We start from the raw sequence: 23549 nt of genomic DNA, 5'->3' as shown, positions 1-23549 counted from the left end.
AAGCTACAGTAATCAAAACAGTGTGGTACTGGCATGAGAACAGACACACAGATCAATGGAATACAATTGAGCATCCAGAAATAAACCCTCATATTTACAGTTATCAATTAATTTTTTTTTTTTTTGAGATGGAGTGCAGTGGTGCAATCTTGGCTCACTGCAACCTCTGCCTCTCGGGTTCAAGCAATTCTCCTGTCTCAGCTTCCCAAGTAGCTGGGACTACAGGCACATGCCACCACACCTGGCTAATTTTTGTATTTTTTAGTAGAATATTGGTCAGGCTGGTCTCGAACTCCTGACCTCAGGTGATCCACCTGCCTTGGCCTCTCAAAGTGCTGGGATTACAGGACTGAGCCACCACATGCAGCCTGTCAACTGATTTTTGATAAGGATGCCAAGATAATTCAGTGGCAGAAGGACAGTCTTGTCAATAAATGGTGCAGGGACAACTGGATATTCACATGCCAAAGAATAATGTTGGACCCTTACCTCACACCGCATACAAAAATTAACTCAAAATGGATCAAAACCTAAATGTAAGAGCCAAAACTGTAAAACTCTTGGAAGAAAACGTAGGTGTAAATCTTTGTTACCTTGGATTAGGCAGTGGTTTCTCAGGTATGACACCAAAAGCACAAGTCACTTAAAAAAAAAAGAGGGATAAATTGGATGGTGCAGTGGCTCATGCCTATCATCCCCGCACTTTGGGAGGCCAAAGTGGGAGGATCGGTTGAACCCAGGAGTTCAAGACTAGCCTCGATAACATGGGGGAAACCCTGCCTCTACAAAAAATTTAAAAAATATTAGCCAGAATATTTTGCACCTGTAGTCCCAACTACTCGGGAGACTGAGGACTGGGAGAGAGGGAGGACTGGAAGGTCGAGGCTACAGTGAACCAAGATCACACCACTGCACTCCAGCTTGGTGACAGTGAGAATTGTATGGCATATGAATTATATGAATTACATCTCAAGAAAACTGTTATAAAAATTATCGTGCTGGGTGCGGTTGCTCATGCCTGTAATCCCAGGACTTTGAAAGGCTGAGGCAGAAAGACCACTTGAGGCCAGGAACTCCAGACAAGCCTGGGCAACACAGGGAGATCCTGTCGCTGCAATAAATTAAAAAATTAGCAGGGTGTGGTGGCTCACACCTGTAGTCCCAGCTACTTGGGAGGCCGAAGTGGGAGGATTGCTTGAGCCCAGAAGGTCGAGGCCGCAGTGAGCTGAGAAGGTGCCCCTGCACTCCAGCCTGGGCAACAGAGTGAGACCCTGTCTCTAAAAAAAAAAACAACAAACAAAAATTATTGTGCGTGATTCCAGATGTCCAAATATATATAATGATTATTATACCCACTAATACCATGTGCTTACTACCCAGTCTAAGAAATGGAGCAGGGCCGGGCTTGGTGGATCACACCTGTAATCCCAATACTTTGGGAAGCCAAGGCGGGCAGATCACCTGCGGTCAGGAATTTGAGATCAGCCTGGCCAACATGGTGAAGCCCTGTCTCTACTAAAAATACAAAAAAGTGAGCTGAGTGTGGTGACTCAAGCCTGTAGTCCCAGCTACTCGGGTGCTGGGGCATAACAGTCGCTCAAACCCTGGAGGCAGAGGTTGTAGTGAGCTGAGATCTCGCCACTGCACTCCAGCCTGGGTGACAGAGTGAATCTGTCTCAAAAAAAAAAAAAAAAAAAAAAAAAAAAAAAAAAAAAAAAAAGGAGCAGGCTGGGCCACTGTGGCTCATGCATGTAATCCCAGCACTTTAGAAAGCTGAGATGGGAGGACTGCTTGAGTCCAGGAGTTTGAGACCAGCCTGGTCAACAAAGTGAAACCTTGTCTCTATTTAAAGCAAACAAACAAACAAAACAAAAGAAATGGAACATTGTTAATCCAGTTGAAACCCCTGTGCACCAGCCTCTCTGTGGCTGTCCTGCCCACCCGTGTCCTGCCAGCTGTTCTCAAATGGGTATCAGTGCATGAATTCAAACATCCTTCTTATTTATTTATTTATTGTGAGACAGAGTCTCACTCTGTTGCCCAGGCTGGAGTGCACTGGTGTGATCACTGCAACCTTCACCTCCCGGGTTCAAGCAATTCTCCTACCTCAGCCTCCCAAACAGCTGGGATTACAGGTGCCCACCACCACACCTGGCTAATTTTTTTGTATTTTTAGTGGAGATGGGATTTCACCATGCTGGCTAGGCTGGTTTCAAACTCCTGACCTCAAATGATCCACCCGCCTCAGCCTTCCAAAGTTCTGGGATTACAGGTGTGAGCCACCGTGCCCAACCTCAAACATCCCTCTTTACTAATCAAACTGTACCTGCTCTTTGAGGAAACAGACTGTGTACCAGGGAGTCCTGGAGCTCAGGGAGAGGGTGGTTATGGCTGGGGCTGGCAGTCACCTGTGCTCAGGAGGGACCAGGGGGACCAGTCTGGCAGACTTGAGGAGGAGACCAAAAGAATCTGGAACCCTTGATCAAATCAAGGTGGGTCTTACTCTTAGGTCCAGTGTTTGTCACACTGTAACAGGGCTGTAGCAGTGGGAGAGTGAGGATTGTCAATTGGAGAGTTTGTGCCTGTTGTCCTCCTTAGAGATGTCACTTGTGCCGTTCTCTGAGATCCTTTAGAACTGTGGTGATGGATGTGGGGCCTTCTAAAAGGTCCCTGAATGAAACGTACACTGGGGGATAGTGACTGAGGGCTGGCTGTTGGAGTTGCTGATCAACTTTTCCCCTGCATTTTGCAGGGCTGGGGGGACACATTAGGAGCTCATTTAAATGCCAGGTGGAGAGGCAGCAGGGTGGTTGGATAGACGGAAGGATTGGTGGGTGTGAGAGAAGGTGGATGGATGGATAGAGGGAAGGATGGCTGGATGGATGGTGAGGATGAGAATGGATGGCTGATCAGGCCAGTGAACAGACGATGTGTGGCTGCTGGCCGGACAGTGAGTGGACAGGGCGGTTAGATGGAACGGGAGGTATCTTTCCCTGCTCACTGCCTGTCATCCTTTGCTTTCAGCTTCGGGCAGCAGAGGTGGAGATCAAAGATCTGCAGTCCGAGTTTCAGCTGGAGAAGATCGATTACTTGGCCACCATCCGCCGGCAGGAGCGTGACTCCATGCTCTTGCAGCAACTCCTGGAGCAGGTGCAGCCCCTGATTCGCAGGGACTGTAACTACAGCAACCTGGAGAAGATTCGGCGTGAGTCCTGCTGGGACGAAGATAATGGCTTCTGGAAGATCCCACAGCCCGTCATCACAAAAACCAGCCTCCCAGTAGGTCAGGAGCTTGGCTGGCCCTTGCCCTCCCCTCCCTCCTTCACGGTTCACCATCCTGCAGACTGGCAGGGAGCGTGGGCCTGTCTTTGCAGGCTGTGGGTGTAGCAGACACGTGGGCCTGGGTATCTAATGCGTCAGGACTCTGAGAAAGTGGTGTGTTTTCACACTGTCTGGAGGCAGACAGATGTGGGTTGGAATTCTGGCAGCACCATTGCCTGTGTGCCCTTTTTGGGACTCGGTGTCCTCATCTGTGAAATGGGGATGAATAACAGCACCTTTCTTAAAGTTGCTGTAAGGCTTGAACTGTGTTAACAGGCCAGGTATGGTGGCTCATGCCTGTAATCCCAGCACTTTGGGAGGCTGAGGCTGGCAGATCGCTTGAGTCCAGGAGTTCGAGATCAGCCTGGCCCACGTGATGAAACCCTGTCTCTAAAAAAAAATACAAAAATTAGCCAGGCGTGGCAGTGTGTACCTGTAGTCCCACCTACTTGGGGGGCTGAGGCGAGAGGATTGCTTGAGCCTGGGAAGTCAAGGCTGCAGTGAGCCAAGATTGTGCCACTGCATTCCAGCCTGGGTGACAAAGTGAGATCCTGTCTCAAAACAAACAAACCCCCGAAAAACAAAAACCAGAAATGTGTTAATACACATGAAACGCTTAGAGCAGTGCCTGGCACATAGTGAGTGCTTGCTACATGTTATCCTAATCAGCATTGCCACTGGTTCATCCTTACAACAGCCCTAAGAAGGACAGGTCTTCTACCCCTTTCACATAGGAGCACACAATCTCAGACGGTCTAAAGTCACAGTCACAGCAGTGAGTGGGAGGACCATGGATCGAAACCCACAGTGCAGAGTTTCAGGCCTGGTTCAGCTTCCGCTCTTGCTGCTGACCTCACGTGTGACGTTCCGAAGATCACTGTCCCTCTCTGGGCTTCTTTACAAAGAAGGGGTTGGAGGAGATGACCTTGAAGGCCTCCTCACCTCTGATGAGTCTCAGAGTAAAGCCAGACATGCTGTGGCTCTTTCTCCAGCCATGGACCTGACTCTGCGCATTTGGGGAGCCCACAGTGCCCCCCAGGAGTCCTCCCTCTTGCTCAGAGTGTTCATCCAGGTCCGACATCTCTGATATTTATAGATGGCATTGACACTATCCCTGCTGAGACCCCAGCCCGCTCCATTTCCCACATGCTCTCGGATGCAGCAGCCTTCCTGTCTGTCCCCACCCTCGCCTGCTGTCTTTCCCGGAAGCCCCTTGGCTGCTATCTTGCCTGGAAGCAGATGAGGGTCTTCTCTGGTGTCTGAGCCCCTCCTGCTGTCTGTTTCTTAAAATTATCCCTTGGCTTGGGCTGGGAAGTGTCCTCCCCTGTTTAAGCCTGAGCCAGGCCTGACCCCCACCTCCACCTGTGCCCTCCTCTGGGCCTTGCACCAGGCAGCAGTGACTTCAGCTTTTGTTTTCTCATAGCAGTTTCAACTGGGCCACAGAACAAACCAGCCCGCAAAACCTCTGCAGCAGACAACGGCGAGCCGAACATGGTGAGGACTCCCTCCCGGTGGGGAGAAGGAGTGGGGTGTCGGGGCTGGGAGGGCTCTGCCCCCAGTGCTGTGGGACAGCGTTACCGCAGAGAGCTGGTCTTCTACTTTCCTCCTGCCTAAGGATTAAAGAAGGGGCCAAGGCTGGATCCTTTTCATGTCCCTCCATTGGCACCTAGACCCTCAACCCCCTCTGGCCCTCATTCAAAGGCACTCGCGGTCATAAATACCAAGGGAAAGTAGTGGTTCCCGGTGGCCCATCTTGCCGGTGAAGGACAGAGGCTTCAGCCTCAAACTCAGAGGACAAGCAGCACATTCTGGTTTCCTGCCGGTAATCCTCAGACCACAAGGGTCCTCAGAGGGTTCATGAAGCAGTAATTGGGATTCCTAAGTCACTTTATTTTCACCTCTCTCATATTGTCTTTTTTTTTTCTTTTTCTAAGCTCAGTGGCAAGACCTATCTCCTATATTTTGCAGTGCAACAGAAATGCATGTTCTTTTTTTTTTTTTTTTTGAGACGGAGTCTCGCTGTGTCGCCCAGGCTGGAGTGCAGTGGCCGGATCTCAGCTCACTGCAAGCTCTGCCTCCCGGGTTTTTACGCCATTCTCCTGCCTCAGCCTCCCAAGTAGCCGGGACTACAGGCGCCCGCCACCTCGCCCGGCTAGTTTTTTGTATTTTTTAGTAGAGACGGGGTTTCACCGTGTTAGCCAGGATGGTCTCGAACTCCTGACCTCGTGATCCGCCCATCTCGGCCTCCCAAAGTGCTGGGATTACAGGCTTGAGCCACCGCGCCCGGCAGAAATGCATGTTCTTAAAGCATGGGTGGTTTTTTTTTTTTTTTTTTTTTTTTGAGATGGAGTCTCACTCTGTCACCAGGCTGGAGTGCAGTGGTGCGATCTCGGCTCACTGCAACCTCTGCCTCCCAAGTTCAAGCGTTTCTCCTGCCTCAGCCTCAGCTGGGATGACAGGCACGTGCCACCATGCCCAGCTAATTTTTGTATTTTTAGTAGAGACAGGGTTTCACCATGTTGGCCAGGAGAGTCTTGATCTCTTGACCTCGTGATCCACCCGCCCTCATGATCCACCCGCCTCGGCCTCCCAGAGTTCTGGGATTACAGGTGTGAGCCACCATGCCTGGCCTCCTTTTTATTATTACTATTATCATTATTATTATGATTATTATTATTTTGAGACAGAGTCTCGCTCTGTCGCCCAGGCTGGAGTGCAGTGAGCTGAGTGCAGTGGCGCGATCTCGGCTCACTGTAAGCTCTGCCTCCCGGGTTCACACCATTCTTCTGCCTCAGCCTCCCAAGTAGCTGGGACTACAGGTGCCTGCCACCACGCCCGGCTAATTTTTTGTATTTTTAGTAGAGATGGGGTTTCACTGTGATAGCCAGGATGGTCTCAATCTCCTGACCTCGTGATCTACCCGCCTCGGCCTCCCAAAGTGCTGGGATTATAGGCGTGAGCCACTGTGCCTGGCCAAGCAGGGTGTTTTCAATGAAACTCTTCAAGTTTGTTAACTTAGCTGGGAGCTACTGTCCCCAGCAGCCACCAGAGACCCAGACAGAAGGGCACCAGCGGGGAGTCCACCGGTCCCTGGGGGTGGCCTGGTCAGCAGGCACAGCTTCCACGACACAACTCCATGAACAATGATATGAAAGTTGTTATTATTTATAGATCCTCAGGCTAGGCAGGGCCACCAGAGAGGGACCCAGGCAGCTGGACCCCCTGTTGGTGTCCTTGTGTCTGGGCCTCTGGCGGCTGCTGGGGACAGTAACTACCAGCTAAGTTAATAGAAAAACTCAAAGAGTTGTCAACAAACTTTTTGACAGGGGTTTGACAGGGGTCAAAAAGTTTGTTGATAAGTGGTCAACAAACTTTTTCTGTAAAGGACCCGATCATAAATATCTTGGGCTTTGTGAACCATGTGGTCTCTGTCACAGCCACTCAACTCTGCCACTGTAGCACAAAAACAGCCACAGGTAATACACAAATGAATGGTGTTCCAATAAAACTTTATTTACAAAAATAGTCTGCAGGCCAGATTCTGCCTTAAGCCATTACAAATATTTCAGAAAACCCACATAGAATATACCTTTACAGTTATGATAAGATCGCTAATGAATTCCAACCAAACATCTCTGGCTGAGCAACTCAGGCTGCAAGGGGCCACTCATGGTGGTCTAGAGCTTGATTGGCAGTTTCATCAAAAGGAAATTTGCTGCCAGGAAAAAAGACATTCTTAATCTGGGACCACAAAGAGGTTATGTCAGAATGCGTTCAGCTCCAAGTGATAGATACCAAAGCAAACAACCATAAGAAAAATAGGGAATTTTTTAGTTCATGTAAGTGGACCAGTTTCAGGCATGGCTGGATCTAGGGGCTGAAACAGTCAGGGTCTGTGTCTGTCTTCACCTTTTTTTTCTTTTTTTCTTTTGAGACAGAGTTTCGCTCTCGTTGCCCAGGCTGGAGTGCAGTGGTGTGATCTCAGCTCACCGCAACCTCTGCCTCCAGGTTCAAGCAATTCTCTTGCCTCAGCCTCCAGAGTAGTTGGGATTACAGGCGTGCACCACAACGTCCAGCTAATTTTTTTGTATTTTTAGTAGAGACAGGGTTTCTCCATGTTGGTCAGGCTGGTCTTGAACTCCCGACCTCAGGTGATCTGCCCGCCTTGGCCTCCCAAAGTGTTGGGATCACAGCGTAAGCCACCGCTCCTGGCCTATGTCTTCACCTCTTGTTCCTGCTTCCGTTGGTATGCTAGCTGCAGGCTTTCTCCACATGGTTGGAAGGATAGCTGCTGGCCATTGGTGATCCAAAAGGGAGAGAGGCCTGGTCTGTTAAAGCAACTGTCCCCAGTCTTTTTGGCACCAGAGACCAGTTTCGTAGAAGACAATTTTTCCACAGATCAGGACAGGGTGGGGGTTGGATAGTTTCGGGATGATTCAAGTGCATTACATTTAATGTGGACTTCATTTCTATTGGTATTAGATTGTAATATAAAATGAAATAATTATATAACTCACCATAATGTAGAATCAGTGGGAGCCGTGAGCATGTTTTCCTGCAACTAGACGGTCCCATCTAGGGGTGATGGGAGACAGTGATGGGTCATCAGGCATTAGATTCTCATAAGGAGCGAGCAACCTAGATCCCTCACATGCGCAGTTCACAACAGGGTTTGCACTCCTATGAGAATCTAATGCCACCGCTGATCTGACAGGAGGTGGAGCTCAGGCAATAATTCAAGCGATGGGGAGCAGCTGTAAATATAGATGAAGCTTCACTTGCTCACCTGCCGCTCACTTCCTGCTGTGCAGCCCACGGACTGGTACCAGTCCATGGCCTGGGGGTTGGAGGCCCTTGTCTTAAAGCATCCTTAAACTACAGCTCAGGGAGAGATTCTGATTGGCTCTGCCTGGGTCATGGGCCTACTCTTGGACCAATTACTGTGTTTAGGAAGATGTGGTTCTGTGATTGGTGCAGTCTGGGTCACATGTCCAGCTGTGTAGCAAAGGGGTGGGAGTCAGATGTAGTATAGGGCTCTATGAATGCTCACCCCACTGGGACCATCAAGTGGAAGGAGGACAATTCCCTGAAAAGGGAGGTTTAGACTGAAGAAAACAAGTCCATAATAGTGGTGAAAAATAATAGCTCTTGGTGATAAAAACGCTAGGATTCCAGTTCTAATGGTCACAAATGTACCCGTGAGCTGAGGATAGCATCGCATTGCCTATTCTATGAACATGTCGTGATAGATTTGGGGTTTGTGTATCACCCTGGCCCCTGCTGGAGCCGGCAGGACACCCTGTTTTGAGCTTTGTAAGAGAGAATAAGGCACTTCCCATCTCAAGGAAGGGGAGGCCGGGTGCAGGCTTGGCTGGAGACTCTGACTTCCTGGCCCCGAGCTACCTGGGATCCCACCCACGAGTCCAGGGCCTACGGTGTAGGGTACACCAGAGTGGGCAGTGCCTGCTCCAGCCCTGTGATAACTTGGGGGAGGCTGGGGTGGCCCCCCACTGCCGCAGGATGCCAGAGGCTGCGGAGCCCTGTGCCAGGGGCACAAACAAGGGGGCGTGACCACGGGCATCTGCATCTTGGCAGGAGGAGGACCGCTATAGGCTCATGCTCAGCCGAAGCAACAGTGAAAACATCGCCAGCAACTACTTCCGGTCTAAGCGGGCCAGCCAGATCCTCAGCACCGACGCCAGGAAGAGCCTCAGTGAGTGTCCCTCCCCTGTTCCCACTGTCTCCACACAACTGGGAGAGGCATGAAGGGGATAGTTTTGAAGTCAGACAGACCTGGGTTCAAAAACTGCTTTCCCTCTCGGAGCCTCAGTTTCCTTAGCTACAAAATGTGGGGGGTAACACCAACTTCTCAGGATTAGGTGAGAGGAGGTGAGGAAACGGCCCAGCCCGGGGGCTGGTGCTCAATACAGAGTCTCCTCTTTGCTCCATCCTTGTCTCCCCGGCCCCCGTAGGCACTCAGCACATGGCTCAGGGTCCCGGCTGGGGATGCACGGGTTCAGGTCTCACTAGTTACACACCAGCTTCCTGGTGAGTTACACGCCAGCATTGTGACTTCCTCCAAATGCAGATTGACTTCACTTGTCAAGGGCCACAAATGCAAAATACGCTTTTAAGAATTAAGCATCACTTCATTTATCTGCTTTTAAAACTGAAAGCAAAGCCCGCAGAGCTTCCAATAAAATAGCAATAAAAAGCAAATCTTGGCCAGGTGTGGTGGCTCACGCCTGTAATCCCAGCACGTTGGCAGGCTGAGGTGGGTAGATCACTTGAGGCCAGGAGTTCGAGACAAGCCTGGCCAACATGGTGAAACCCCCTCTCTACTAAAAATACAAAAATTAGCCAGGCGGTAGTGGCGCGTGCCTGTAATCCCAGCTACTTGGGAGGCTGAGGCAGGAGAATCATTTGAGCTTGGGAGGTGGGGGTTGCAGTGATTCGAGATTGTACCACTGCATTCCAGTCTGGATGACAGAGTGAGACCCTGTCTCAAAAAAAAAAAAAAAAAAAAAAAAATTAGCTAGGTGTGGTGATGTATGCCTGTAATTCCTACTACTCGGGAGGCTGAGGCATGAGAATTGCTTGAACCTGAGAGGTGGAGGTTGCAGTGAGCTGAGACCGTGTGAGCTGAGACTGTGCCAATGCACTCCAGCCTGCGTGACAGAGTGAGACTTTGTCTTTAAAAAAAAAAAAAAAAAAAGCAAATTTTAGTTCTATATATTGAGGTTATTTAAGAGACAGAACGGGTAGAGTTGAGGAATAAGGTGGTGGGGGGTGGGTGGGGAAATAGGATTGAGTGCCTGGCATTGTGCCTATGTTGCAGATGAGGAAACTAAGGCTCAGAGATGAAGCAGCTTCTCTAAGGTTATAGGAAGCAGTGGAGCTGGGCTTTGAACCCAGGCTTGACTGGCTTGAGATCCCAGGCTGCCTCAGTCTGAGGCTTTAAAACCCCAACTCCCCAGCCCAGCCTCTTTAGATGCAGACATAGTTGCTGGGTCTGAGACCTCAGCCAGAGCAGCCTTGCAGAGCCTGGGATCCCAGCTGCAGGGCCAGGGCCTCTGGCTGGGCAGGGGGTGGCGGGAGCAGGGTGGGCCAGGCTCTCCATCCTACCCACTTAGGGCATTTTCTCTCCATCCCTGCTCTCTTGGCTTACCAGCACCTCTGCCCCTCTTCCCCACAGCACATCACAACTCGCCACCAGGCCTCAGCTGCTCACTCAGCAACAACCCTGCCATCCCACCCACCCAGGCCCCTGAAATGCCCCAGCCCCGGCCCTTCCGCCTCGAGTCCCTTGACATCCCTTTCACCAAGGCCAAGCGTAAGAAAAGTAAAAGCAACTTTGGCAGTGAGCCTCTGTGAGCACAGCTGCCTGCCGCTGTCTGCCTTATAGGCATCTAATGACTGCCAGGCCCTCCCAGGGCAGTCCCAGCCAGGCCTCCTCCCACCTGCCACACAGCGCTCCAGGGCCTGAGGGCTCCCTCAGCCCTGGGAAGACACATTCCCTTCCCTGTTCCCCAGAGAGTCCACCTCTGCCCTGGGCAGGAGCCCCTTGGAGGCTGAACAGTCCTCCTTAGAGAGGCCTGCTCCAGCTGTTCGCACCACATCAGTGTTTCCGTCTGCTCACCTGCCACGGAGCGCACACCCATGCCCACCAGTGTTGGTCTTTGCTTCAAAGCCTCAGACCTGCTTCATGGCCTTCACCAGCCCTGATGGAGTGGGCAGCAGCTGCCACGTGGAGGAAGCTCAGTATCAGCCGGGAAGGAACTGTGCCTCTGCCTGACTGGCCCCACTTCCTGAGAACTGCCCTGCCCCGTGGGTGGTACAGGGGTCCCACAGCAAGTCTTCCTGCACTGCCCACCCCTGGCTGGTCTGTGGCCCAGGGAAGGCCACTCCACATTAAGCTGCCCAATAAACTGCTTTTAAGATAAGCTCCCCTTCTCTGGCCCTCTGACTGTGTCACTTGGGGCCCCTCCCTGCCATTGTGGCCTGGCTGTCCCAGGGAAGCTCTTTCTGGAAGAAGGGCTCTTTTGCCTGGGACCTCCTGGGTTTCTGCAGCTCCCTACAATCGTGAGTACATTCTTCTGGGAAGAGCGTCTGAATTTTCATTAGATTCTCAAAGGACCTGTGACCCAAGAAAGCAGACCCCTTGTTGTGGAAAATAGGGCCATGTCTCACTGAGGCCAGAAAAGGGCCCAGCTTTTGACAGTCCTGGGGGCTGTGCTGGGACTGGGTTCCCTGATACAGCCAGAAATGAATCCAGGCCAACCTATTTGTGTCCACATAGGGGGGTACCTCCCCTTGCCCATTCTATCCCAGGCCTCTCCTGTGGGGGGCCCCAAATCTAAGGGAAAAGGCTTGGCCTTTGGCACAGTCCTGGAACCCATTTCACTCTGAGCCTTATCTGTGAAATGGGGATAACGCCCACCTCACAGGGTTCATGTGAAGATTAAATGAGATAGTATGTAAAGCTCCTGGGGCATAGCAGGTGCTCTGTGTTAGTCCTCCGCCTCCCTATTTTGTATCAATTTCCATGGCAGGCCCCACAACACCCAGGCCTGGGCTCACACTCTTGAGAAGCTCACACTCTTGAGAAGCTCGGGTGGGGGTGCTTAGACAGCTACAGAGATGTCCAGCCAGTGGCAGGCGGCAGTGCGTCTTGAGTCAGAACAGGTGACATCAGGTCTTTTTAAAATTATTTTTAGGCCGGGCGTGGTGGCTCACGCCTGTAATCCCAGCACTTTTGGAGGCCAAGGCCGGCGGATCACAAGGTCAAGAGATCGAGACCATCCTGGGCAACATGGTGAAACCCCGTCTCTACTAAAAATACAAAAAATTAGCCGGGTGTGGTGGCGGCACCTGTAGTCCCAGCTACTCGGGAGGCTGAGGCAGGAGAATGGCGGGAAACCGGGAGGAGCTTGCAGTGAGCCAAGATTGCGCCACCACACTCCAGCCTGGGCAACAGAGCTAGACTGTCTCAAAAAAAAAAAAAAAAAAATTATTTTCTTTTTTTGAGATGGAGTTTCGCTCTGTCACCCAGGCTGGAGTGCAGTGGCGCCATCTCAGCTCAGTGAAACCTCCGCCTTCCGGGTTCAAGCGATTCTCCTGCCTCAGCCTCATGAGTAGCTGGAATTATAGGCGCCCGTCACCACACCCGACTAATTTTTTTTGTATTTTTAGTAGAGACGGGGTTTCACCATGTTGGCCAGGCTGGTCACGAACTCCTGACCTCAAGTGATCTGCCCGCCTCGGCCTGCCAAAGTGCTGGGATTACAGGTGTGAGCCACTGCACCTGGTCGAGATGAGGTCTTTATGGGGAACAAAGAGTGCCTTTCTGAAGGAAGCAGTGCTGGGTGGGGCTCCCAGAAAGGATGGAGAAGATCCCGGGAGGTTTAAGATGGGGGTGTAAGGAGGGGGCTCCTGGCGGAGGGCGCTGCAAAGCAAAAGGCAGGAGGTGTGGAACTCAGGGGGTTAAAGGCTGGGCCATTCCTGTTGCATGGACGCCCTGAGCAAGGACTGAGGGGGGATGAGGCTGCTGAGATGAGTGTAGGTGGAGACCTGAGAGCAAAGAGCCTTGGGGTGTCCCTGTGCTGTGGCCGACTCCTAAACAACAGTTTAACACCGTTGGCTCTGAATTAGAGGTGCGCGGACGTGGTATTGTGTGTCGAGGGTGAAGGGCAGGAGTTAGGGTGAAGGAGCCAGGAGCTCTGCAGAGGCTTACCTTGGGGCGGAGCCAGTGGGAATGGAGAGCAAGCAGAGTCCGTTAAGAAGATGCATGGAGGGAGGTTTTGATTTTTGCCCAATTTTTGGGTTGGTGGACAAGTGTCAGAAAGGAACTGCTACCTTCTGTCTCTACAAGTGCCGTCACCACTGGCCTCAGGATTGTGGTTGGGATGCAGAGGACAGTGGAAGTCTTGCTGCTTGTGGTAGTTTTTACTTAGACCCCTGGTGGGCAAAGGCAGGTCTGACGTGAACCGGGTGGCCTCTGTATTAACCTAGAAGAGGTGGGAGCCACATTATTGAATGGATGTTCAGTCTAGCCTGGCGCTAAGTGCTTCAAAACCTGCCATGTTCCTCCCAAGAGCCCAGAGATGAGTTAATTAAATGGCTGTTCCTAAGGCACACAGATAAGCAGCGAAGCTGGACCTCGTCCTTAGCCCTATTTACAGCCAGGGAAACTGTCCTGGAGAGAAGTGCAATGCCCGGGTAACGGCTAGTGAGAGATGCAGCTTGGAAACAGAACCATCGCTAGGCCAGTCCACTGCCCATCCACAGTCTCCAGAGTGGGCCACCGAGCTGGGCAGGACAGGCCCGTCCATGCCATGGCCCCTGGAGCCGTGAGCCCCAGGAAGCTGGCTCCAAGTGCCCTGGCCCTGATCTTACTCTTCCAACCCCTCTTCCCTAGAGATGGTGGAGTTGGGGCTTAGTACCTGATCCCGAGCCTTCCCAGGCCCAGTGAAGACCCCGCCAGCGAGAAGGTGGCTCCACAACCTGTCCGGGGCGCGACGGTCAAACCCAGGCAGAATCCCTCAAGCTCCAGCGGGCAGCGGGCTCCAGACTAGGGGGCGGGAGGCCGGCCTGGGCGGAGCAAAGGGCGCTCGGCCTCGTTGATTGGCCGCGGCTGCAGAGCTGTCTCTCTAGGATTGAACCTTTTCTTTAGGGAGGCGGGGCCTTGATACACTCTCACCAATAGGGTTCAAGGAATCCGCCTCCCACCAGGACACTTCCGGTTGTGCTCTGCGCTCCTTACCGCCAAAGCTCCGGCTCTGGCGCCTAGCCCCGGCGTATGCCGATCACTTCCGGGTGATGCTCCACGGCCACGAGCCGCGATTGGGCTACCGTAGACGGGGTACTTCCGGTGTCCAAGTGCTGGGTTCTTTGGTAGGAGGAGGAAGATGGAGCCCAGCACCGCGGCCCGGGCTTGGGCCCTCTTTTGGTTGCTGCTGCCCTTGCTTGGCGCGGTTTGCGCCAGCGGACCCCGCACCTTAGTGCTGCTGGACAACCTCAACGTGCGGGAGACTCATTCGCTTTTCTTCCGGAGCCTGAAGGGTGAGAGCGGGGTCTGAGGGAGGAGCGTGTGGGGGCCTGGGGTTGTTACGGCATCGAGGGCATTGAGCACTCTCCTCCCCACTCCCTTTCCTGGAGCAGGCCGCCCGGGTCTGGCCTGCCGCTTGGGGTGCGGGTCCGCGATGTCTGCAGCAGGGGTTTCCCTTCGCGTCCCGTCTTTCTCAACTACCTGTTTTTTCTTGTCCAGACCGGGGCTTTGAGCTCACATTCAAGACCGCTGATGACCCCAGCTTGTCTCTCATAAAGTATGGGGAATTCCTCTATGACAATCTCATCATTTTCTCCCCCTCGGTAGAAGGTAAGGGTTCCGCGTCGCCCCTAGCGCTGGGATTCGAGACCCGGGACTGATGGATTGCTTTCTTCTGGTTCTTGGGCATGTCCTGGGTGATAGGATGGGCGCAGCTACCACGGAGATGAGAAAAAGGCTCATTTCTGACCTGACCCTAGGAGGGGAGATCTTTATAAAAGACACAGCTAAGGATTGTGGAGTCAAGTGTTGCTGCAGACTATGGAACCCAGGACCCTGCTGCTCTACTGAGAAGGGAGTTTACTCTGTAAAGGGCCTGATAGAAAGATGGAAATCTCCTGGGTTGGGTTTGCCTGGGTGGAAAGAGGAAATGGCCTGTTATTAATATGGATTGCTATAAAGAGGCATTGTGCATTGTGGCAGTTGATCTTAAGAATTCAGATAGATTCATAGTCTCGGGCTGGAAAAAGAGCCTTAGCAATTATCCAGTCTACCCCTCCTCCCATTTGAGGCTGGATAGATAGGTCCAGCAGCCTCGCAGAGAGCTAGTCGTTTAACAGAATGAATATCTTGGCCAGATTATCCAATTTATACTTGAGTATTCCTGTTTTACGAGGCAATCTACTCCACCACTGAACAATTCTGTTAAGAAGTTCTTATATTAAGCAAATATTGTCTCCTGCTTTATTTTGTTCTTAAGCTCCCCAGCACCTTAGAGAATAGATCTAATGCTTATCTTGCTTGGAGGCATAGCCTCCACATAGTCATAGCTTATTCAGTTGTTTCTCCTCCAGGCTGAACATCCCCAGCTCCTTGGCTGTTTCTCTTTTGCCATACTTTTTTGGTGAGCATGTTAGTCATTCTCTTATTTGCTTCAGTTTATCTTTTTCTCAAAAGACTCAAGTTACCCCTGTCTAAGACAGGACTGCCTTCCTCCCTTCAGTTGATAAAGCTTAGGAAGTTCTTCATTGGCGCCTTTTTTTTTTTTTTTTTTTGAGACAGGGTCTTGCTCTGTCCCCTAGGCTGAGTGCAGTGGTGCGATCATGGCTCACTGCAGCCTCTACCTCCCAGGCTCAAGGGATCCTCCCTCAGACTCTCGAATAACTGGGACATGGCTTGTTTATTCTCTGTAGTTCACGTGAGGTTCGGTTCCACCAAATCCCTCAAGTATTTTTCCTAGGCTTCTGTTACTTACTGTGTCACTCCCAACTCCCTTGCAACATGTGCTTTTGGAATTGGCTTTTTGGAGGCAAGATTAGTTAGGCGGATATCACCCCCAATTGGTATAAGTTGAAATATTCAGATGACTGGGCAGGTGAATGGAGGCTTCAGTGTAGTAATGGGTGGTTTGCCAAGTTTTTACTGTGTTTGAAACTTTGAAATAGGTACCATACAGTGGACTGGGGGAGATCTTAAGGATAGGGAGTCTGCCCTAGAGGAGTTCTTTCAGTCTGTTTTTGAGGAAATAAAAGTAAAGACCTGAAATGAGTTACCAAACCCTGTGTCAGGATGTAAGATGAAGTGGAAGCACTGTCAGCTTGTATAGGTCCGAAGGAAAGAAGCAGTGAATGAGACTGGTCGGGAGTGGGCTGAGAGAGGATACTGTTGGTGGGAGAAACAGCAGAGAGTGAAAAACAGTGTTTCCCCAACTTTAGTTATTTACACACATCCTTCATGGTTTTTACCATATTACATATCTCCTGTGCTAATAACTACCTAGTATTTTTCTTCAAATTGACCTGCTAAAAAGAAAAAAAAAAGGCTAGGTACGATAGATTATCTCTGTAATCCCATCACTTTGGGAGGCCAAGGCAGAAGGATCGCTTGAGTCGCGGAGTTTGAGACCAGCCTGGGCAACATAGTGACACCTCATCTCTACAAAAAATGAACAAAATTAGCTGGGCGTGGGGCACATGCCTGTAGTCCCAGCTACTGGGGAAGCTGAGGTGGGAGGATTGCTGACCCTCGGTGGTCAAGGCTGCAGTGAGCTGAGATCATGCCAGCTGCACTCCAGCATAAGTGACAGAGCAAGACCCTGTCTCAAAAAAGAAGAAAAAAACAAAACTAAACTAAAATAACATTTTAAAAGGGAACCAATAGTGAGCCCAGAATCACCACTGAAAATGGAAATCCAGTGTCGTCACTTGACGTACATAGAAGGTAACTATAAATAGAATAAAAACAACATCCGTAAGTTCTAGCCAGATACTGCTGCCTGCTGAAGGCTTTGAACCTGAGGTTCCCTCTTGAAAAGAGATTAGCAAGCATTAGAAGTTCTAACAACTAGTATCAAACTAAGACATTCTCTTTGATGGAGAAAGCTTGAAAAGTAAGGAAGGGGAGTAATTTCTGTCCCTGAGATTCAAGGTTATTTAAAACCCGGTTCCCGCATTCCTGTTGCTGCCTTTTCTGCCTCTGGTGGAGTGGGTCCCACACTTTGGAAGGTGCTGCTGCAGGAAATCCTCAGGCGTTCCTTGGGAGAAGGCTGCAGGGTAGGGTTCAGGGTGTAGGGGTTTGGTGTCTGCTCCCAGGGCCCTGCCCTGGTCCCATGACCACTGTCACTGTCATTCTCTCAGGTGTGTGAGTGCTGGTCTGGCTTCCCTCTCCATGTTCCAGTGGCTTCTTTGCCCTCTCTGGCATCAGAAGGCTCCCAGGTCACTGGCAGTCATGGCTACAAGGGAAGAAATTTTCAGCGCATCCTCTATACCCAGGAAAAACTGGATCCCTGTTATATATGGGGAAATGGGTTCAAAAGGATGAAGAGATTTGCCTAGTTTTAACCCCAGGTGGTCTCAATTTCAAAGCCCGTGTTCTCTCTACCTTACAAGAGTTCCTCAACAGGTGCACTCTTGACATTTCAGACTGGATAATTTTTTACAGTGAGGCTGTCCTGTGTATTGTAGGGTGTTTAACAGCACCCTGGGCCTCTGCCTATTAATGCCAGTAGCCACTTTTTCCTGTTATGTGACAGCGAAGAAATGTCTCCAGACGTTGCTCTGAGGGGCAAAATCGCCCAAGATTGCAAACCACTGCACTGCCAATAGGCTGCTTTTGGAATGTCTAAGACTGCCTGGCCTCTCTGAAGGAGAGTGGATAGATGGCTTTTTGATCTGCAGGAGAGTGGATAGATGGCTTTTTGAATGTAGCATGAGAGGCAGAGGTAGAGAGTACAGGAGCTTCTGTGTATGCCTGAAGGTCAGGTAAGGCACTTTTATTTTCTGCTGAAGATTACCCCTCAAGAAACAAGGCTCTTCTATTCAGATCTTTACAAAGTTATTTCCACCTGCTACTAGGGGTCTAATGGATACACTTCTCTGTCCAGTCTCAGAAATTGGCACGTCCGTCCTTCCGGTTGCTCAGCCAGACTCCTTGGAGCTTTTCTGAGGCCTCTGTCAAAGCATCAGCAGGCCCTGCCCTCAGAAGGCGTGGAAGCCTGCCGCGCCTCCCTCTGTTGCTGCTGCACGGTCAGCTCAGCACTCTTCACTGCCTAGCTTTTCACAGTGGCCTTCTAACCCATCACCACGGCCACGCTCACCCTCGTACCCTAGTCTCTACCCCGCCGCCAGGATCATCCTTCAAAAATAGGGAGATCCTGCCAGGCTCCTGCTCAGAATCCTCCAGCAGCTCCCCACGACAGTGCCCTTGTGTGGGGTGCAGAGCCCTGCGCAGCCCGGGCCCTCACTTCACCCGGCCTTACCTCCTGCTGCTCACTCCTTTCTTTCCAGCTAAGCCACACTGGGCCCCTTGCTGGTGACCGTGCCCACCCGCCTTGGGGACTTTGCACCTGGTGTTCACTATGCTGGGAATCCTCTGACCCCACAGACTGCCTGGCTCACACTTACATCTTCTCAGATGCCACTTGCAGGTCTTCCCTAAACAGCCTTGGCACAAGAGCTCCCCTCCCACACTGTCCGCTTTGTTTTTCTTCTCGGCTCACAGAATTACTCATTTAATGAATAAATGGATTACTGAGCACTTCCTTCATTACCTTAGGTTGAACATCAGAGTACACTTTGGGGAGACTCTGGAGCCTCAAATAGCCCCACCCAGTGCTAGTTTTAGATGCTTATAGCAGTAGTCACATGACCCAATGAATTGACCAAAAAAGGATAGGATCTCACAGTTACAAATGTTGGAAATTAATGAGCCCTCTTGGTGATCACTTTTTAAAAAGCAGTGTACTGGGTGGCTCTGTTGTGGATGTCATGGATAGAATCTGTAGGATTAATAAGGAAAAATGGATTAATGCCAGACCAGGGAGTACTGGTGTCAAGTGGCGGCATCAACGGCGATGCAGAAGTGCTCTTCCTCAAACCATTTAGACGGAGTGGAATTGACAGGCTCTGGAAACTGACTCCAGTGATCAGCGTCACTAGTGTGAAAGGTGCAGGTGATGAGATGAAATATGGGCAGTACAGCATTTCCAAATGCATACATACAGCTTACTTGACCAGTGCAATTAGTGGATGTTTGACTGTTTCCTCCAAACCTCCAGAAGTTTCTAAGTCCGAGCCATAATTTTGAGTCTTCACGCTGGAAGGATGGGGCCTTTCCGTTCTGGGATGTGGTGCTCGTAACCTCTCCCTCATTGTGGCCCCTAGAGGGTGCTGCTCTGTGAGTGATCGTGGCTGCTCTGCCTTTCATGTCCCCTCCCTGCCACTGTCAAGAGGAGCAGGGAGAGGAGATCTCTGGGTCACTGTGTCTGGTGCCTGCTTTCAGATTTTGGAGGCAACATCAATGTGGAGACCATCAGTGCCTTTATTGACGGTGGAGGCAGTGTGCTGGTAGCTGCCAGCTCAGACATTGGTGAGTCCAACCTGGGAGGTTCTGGTGCTTTCCACTTCTCCAGGGCGTTGGAGAGCATTACAAACAGAAGCTGCCAAATTAGCATTCACTGGGTGGGCCTTAGCTGGGGAGTCAGTGAGGGAACTGTTTTATCAGTTCAGATTGTGACTCCTGGGGCAGAATACCACGCTGCTGTCCAGCGGTCCATTTGGGGCTGACAGCCGGACGAAGCTGCAGGGCACTGGGGCTGACTGGCAGAGAGGGAGTCACAATGAAGCCAGGACACTTGGCCCAAGGTCCCCCTGTAAGGGCTCAGCCAGGTGTCTCTTGGGTCTCTGCAGGTGACCCTCTTCGAGAGCTGGGCAGTGAGTGTGGGATCGAGTTTGATGAGGAGAAAACGGCTGTCATTGACCATCACAACTATGACATCTCAGACCTTGGCCAGGTAATCAGGCCTGTCACCCTCCAGGTTTCAGGGACATAAGGCAAAGCTCTGCCTAGCCAAAAACCAAGAGGGCGTGAGGAGGTTCTCCCTGGCTTCAGGAACCTTTTCCTGACCACCCACCTTTCCATCTGCTCTTTGCAGCATACGCTAATCGTGGCTGACACTGAGAACCTGCTGAAGGCCCCAACCATCGTTGGGAAATCATCTCTAAATCCCATCCTCTTTCGAGGTGTTGGGTGAGTGCGCAGGAAGAGACCAGCAGAAACCTAGGGGAATAAGGGGTCACTTAATTTTTTGGGGAAATCAAGCCAAAATTGTGATTCTTTGGGGCTATATAAATGGGATTAATGTATTATATTAAGTCAAGGCCAAGTAGAGTGGCTCACACCTGTAATCCCAGCACTTTGGGAAGGCCTAGGCAGGAGGATCACTTGAGGCCAGGAGTTTGAGACCAGCCTGGGCAACATAGTGAGAGCTCCTCTCTTAACACACACAAAAAAATAGTTGGCTTGGCGCGGTGGCTCATGCCTGTAATCCCAGCACTTTGGGAGGCTGAGGCTCAGATCCCCTGAGTTCAGGAGTTCAAGACTAGCCTGGCTAACATGGTAAAACCCTGTCTCTACTAAAAATACAAAAATTAGCTGGGCATGGTGGTGTGCGCCTGTAATCCCAGCTACTTGGGAGGCTGATGCAAGGGAATGTCTTGGACCCGGGAGGCGGAGGTTGCAGTGAGCCAAGATTGTGCCACTCCACTCCAGCCTGAGTGACAGAGTGAGATCTGTCTTCAAAACAAAACAAAAAGTCAAACTCCATTGTTATAGCAAGACAAGAGCTAAGTGGTTGGCAATTAAGACAAAAGGATTCATTCCTGGGAAGAACTGGCTCTTGGGGATCCCATGTCCTTGGACTCAGTTCCTGGGGCCAGTGCTGGGCTGCTCTCGTCCTGCTACAGGATGGTGGCTGATCCTGATAACCCTTTGGTGTTGGACATCCTGACGGGCTCTTCCACATCTTACTCCTTCTTCCCAGATAAGCCTATCACTCAGGTAAGGGCTTCACAACCTTGAGCCTTCGAAATAAGAATGAAGCAGAACAGCACATTTGGCTGAGGTGGAGGAAGTGACAAGTTGGTGGGGTGGGGCATGAGCAGAAGCAGTGTGGCCTCAGCCTTCCCCTTCAGGTAGGGCCAGGGTCGTTTTGGTCTGGCCTGCTGTCCTCTTGCTCGGGAGGCGCGGCAGCTTTTCCCTTACTTGGAACTGCTTGGGTCACAGCCTCGTTTTGTTCCCAGTATCCACATGCGGTGGGGAAGAACACCCTCCTCATTGCTGGGCTCCAGGCCAGGAACAATGCCCGTGTCATCTTCAGCGGCTCCCTCGACTTCTTCAGCGACTCCTTCTTCAACTCAGCAGTGCAGAAGGCAGCACCTGGCTCCCAGAGGTAGCTGCCAGGAGGCTTAGGGGCCGGGGATCCAGGTGGTGCAGTCTGTGTATATGGGGAGGACTCAGAAGGGGAAGGAGGAGGCTTTTAGCTCAAAGTGTCAGAGGCTGAGTGTTTCAGATGCTGTCAGATTATTTCAGGGCTTTATTGCTATATTGCTGGTATTGGCACTTCCAATTCTTTAAGGTAGTCGTGACATCTAGAGATCCCTAACCTCCCCGTTCCTTTTAGAAAATTGTGTATTTGTTGTGCAAATGACACCCAGAGCAATAACACCCAACCACCCGTATCTTTTCGTTTTTTCCTGTGTTCCCTTTAACCATGGGTCCCTAGGTGCCCAAGGCCTACAAGCAGAACTTTGCTAGGGCATTGTCATGGTGGACATGAGCGGTCCTGCCCATCAGGCACCACTGGAAAAAAGGTGGCTCTGGTGCCCAAGCTTCTTCTGTTTCCCTCCTGCAGGTATTCCCAGACAGGCAACTATGAGCTAGCTGTGGCCCTCTCCCGCTGGGTGTTCAAGGAGGAGGGTGTTCTCCGTGTGGGGCCTGTGTCCCATCACCGGGTGGGCGAGACAGCCCCACCCAATGCTTACACTGTCACTGACCTAGTGGTAAGAGATGCTTGGGGTGGGAGGGCCCCAAGGGTTTGCCAAGCTGACTGGGCTCAGCTCAGAAGCACTTATTGAACACTTCTGTGCTGGCCTAAAGGGCATACATAAAGATGAAGAAGTTAATCCTTACACCCGAGCATGCCAGGTTCAATGCAGAGCTTGGCATGAAAACTGATGTCCTAATAGGAGCACTTCTTTTGAAGAGGTATGTGTATTTGCTAAGAGTGGCAGCAGTGGGAGGGGCTTCACTGATTAACTCTGCCCAGAAAGTTGGACTTAATAAGAGAAACGACATTTCGGTTAGGTCATTAGGATGAATTTGTTAGGTGAGAGAAAGCGAATATGGAAGCATGAATGCTTGAAAGTGCCTGGCACATTCCGGGTCAGCAGGGTGGTCTGAGTCCAGACTTTGATGTGCCATGAATACCGTGTGAAGGCATTTGAGCCTTCAGAGAAGAGGCAGAGATGCTGTGTTGGGGGATTAACCTTGCTGAGGAGAGAGATTGGTTACTGATCAGGGCCAGGTGGCGGGGCATCTGCAGGTCTTCTGAACTCCTGGGCGTTCCTGCCACGTTCGTCGGGTGGGAATTAAGTGCAGCTCTGCCTGCGGGTGGTGGCACGCCTCCAGTCACGGCCAGCCGTGGCTAACCTGGCCTTTTATCTCAGGAGTACAGCATCGTGATCCAGCAGCTCTCAAATGGGAAATGGGTCCCCTTTGATGGCGATGACATTCAGCTGGAGTTTGTCCGCATCGATCCTTTTGTGAGGACCTTCCTGAAGAAGAAAGGTGAGTGTAGTTCCTGCACAAGGATACTGCCAGAAACGGCCCAGGCCTCACTTGCTCCCGAGGCCCAACCAGGAAATGCTCTGGGAAACCCCTCCCGGTTATTCGTGTTGGTTCTTCTGCAGGTGGCAAATACAGCGTTCAGTTCAAGTTGCCTGATGTGTATGGTGTATTCCAGTTTAAAGTGGATTACAACCGGCTAGGCTACACACACCTGTACTCTTCCACTCAGGTAAGCATAGGTGACAGCCCGTTTTCAGCTAGCATGTGCCCTGCCCGGGCTCTGCAGTGGCCAGGTGTTGCTACGTCTGTCCTGCAGGTATCCGTGCGGCCACTCCAGCACACACAGTATGAGCGCTTCATCCCCTCGGCCTACCCCTACTACACCAGCGCCTTCTCCATGATGCTGGGGCTCTTCATCTTCAGCATCGTCTTCTTGCACATGAAGGAGAAGGAGAAGTCTGACTGAGGGGCCAGAGCCCCGGGACTCTGCACAGTGTGGAGACGGGGCGGGGGTTATTAGGATTGGTGGTTTTATTTTGCTTTGTTTAAAGCCATGGGAGAATGGCACAACTTTACCTCTGCGGGAGATGTAACACTGAGAGCCAACGGGTGGGAGTCGGGATAATTTTTATGTAAGTTTTTCCACTTCGAATTGCTAATTGGCATTTTTCATATGTGCAGTCACTCTCATTTCTAAAATAAAGAGCGACGTCGCCCTCAAATTTCACCTTGCCTCCGTCCTGCTTTGCTAACGGCTGTGGGTGGGGATTGCTGTTTGGTGATGACTAGATACAAAGTCCTAAGTGGCTTCATGAAATTTTGCCTAGGACTGGACTGT

At 51.2% G+C, this 23549-nt stretch overlaps 2 protein-coding genes across 4 annotated transcripts in view; both read left to right on the top strand.

The window, feature by feature from the left end:
• The window catches only part of KIF17 (kinesin family member 17), a 53748-nt gene extending 42484 nt beyond the window's left edge, over nucleotides 1-11264 (top strand). The window contains exons 12-15 of one of the 3 annotated variants that reach the window (XM_050790380.1): nucleotides 3025-3283; nucleotides 4745-4815; nucleotides 8917-9034; nucleotides 10517-11264. In XM_050790380.1, coding sequence (XP_050646337.1) covers nucleotides 3025-3283; nucleotides 4745-4815; nucleotides 8917-9034; nucleotides 10517-10695 — 627 coding nt within the window. In that variant the 3' untranslated portion in view covers nucleotides 10696-11264. Of the gene's footprint in view, nucleotides 1-3024; nucleotides 3284-4744; nucleotides 4816-8916; nucleotides 9035-10516 lie in introns of those variants that run through there. The other 2 variants (XM_050790390.1, XM_050790396.1) reach the window with 2 other exon arrangements.
• Nucleotides 11265-14040: 2776 nt separating this feature from the next.
• DDOST (dolichyl-diphosphooligosaccharide--protein glycosyltransferase non-catalytic subunit) lies at nucleotides 14041-23359 on the top strand. Its single transcript, XM_050791720.1, has 11 exons — nucleotides 14041-14382; nucleotides 14588-14698; nucleotides 19367-19453; nucleotides 19774-19877; nucleotides 20019-20113; nucleotides 20830-20923; nucleotides 21166-21314; nucleotides 21777-21924; nucleotides 22591-22711; nucleotides 22834-22940; nucleotides 23028-23359. The coding sequence occupies exons 1-11, from the start codon at nucleotides 14229-14231 to the stop codon at nucleotides 23175-23177; spliced, it is 1320 nt and encodes a 439-aa protein (XP_050647677.1). The 5' UTR covers nucleotides 14041-14228; the 3' UTR covers nucleotides 23178-23359.
• The last annotated feature ends 190 nt before the right edge of the window (nucleotides 23360-23549 follow it).

The sequence above is a fragment of the Macaca thibetana genome, chromosome 1 (assembly GCF_024542745.1).
Source record: "Macaca thibetana thibetana isolate TM-01 chromosome 1, ASM2454274v1, whole genome shotgun sequence".
NCBI classification, from domain to species: Eukaryota; Metazoa; Chordata; class Mammalia; order Primates; family Cercopithecidae; genus Macaca; species Macaca thibetana.
This window is presented reverse-complemented; position numbering and strand designations above follow the sequence as displayed.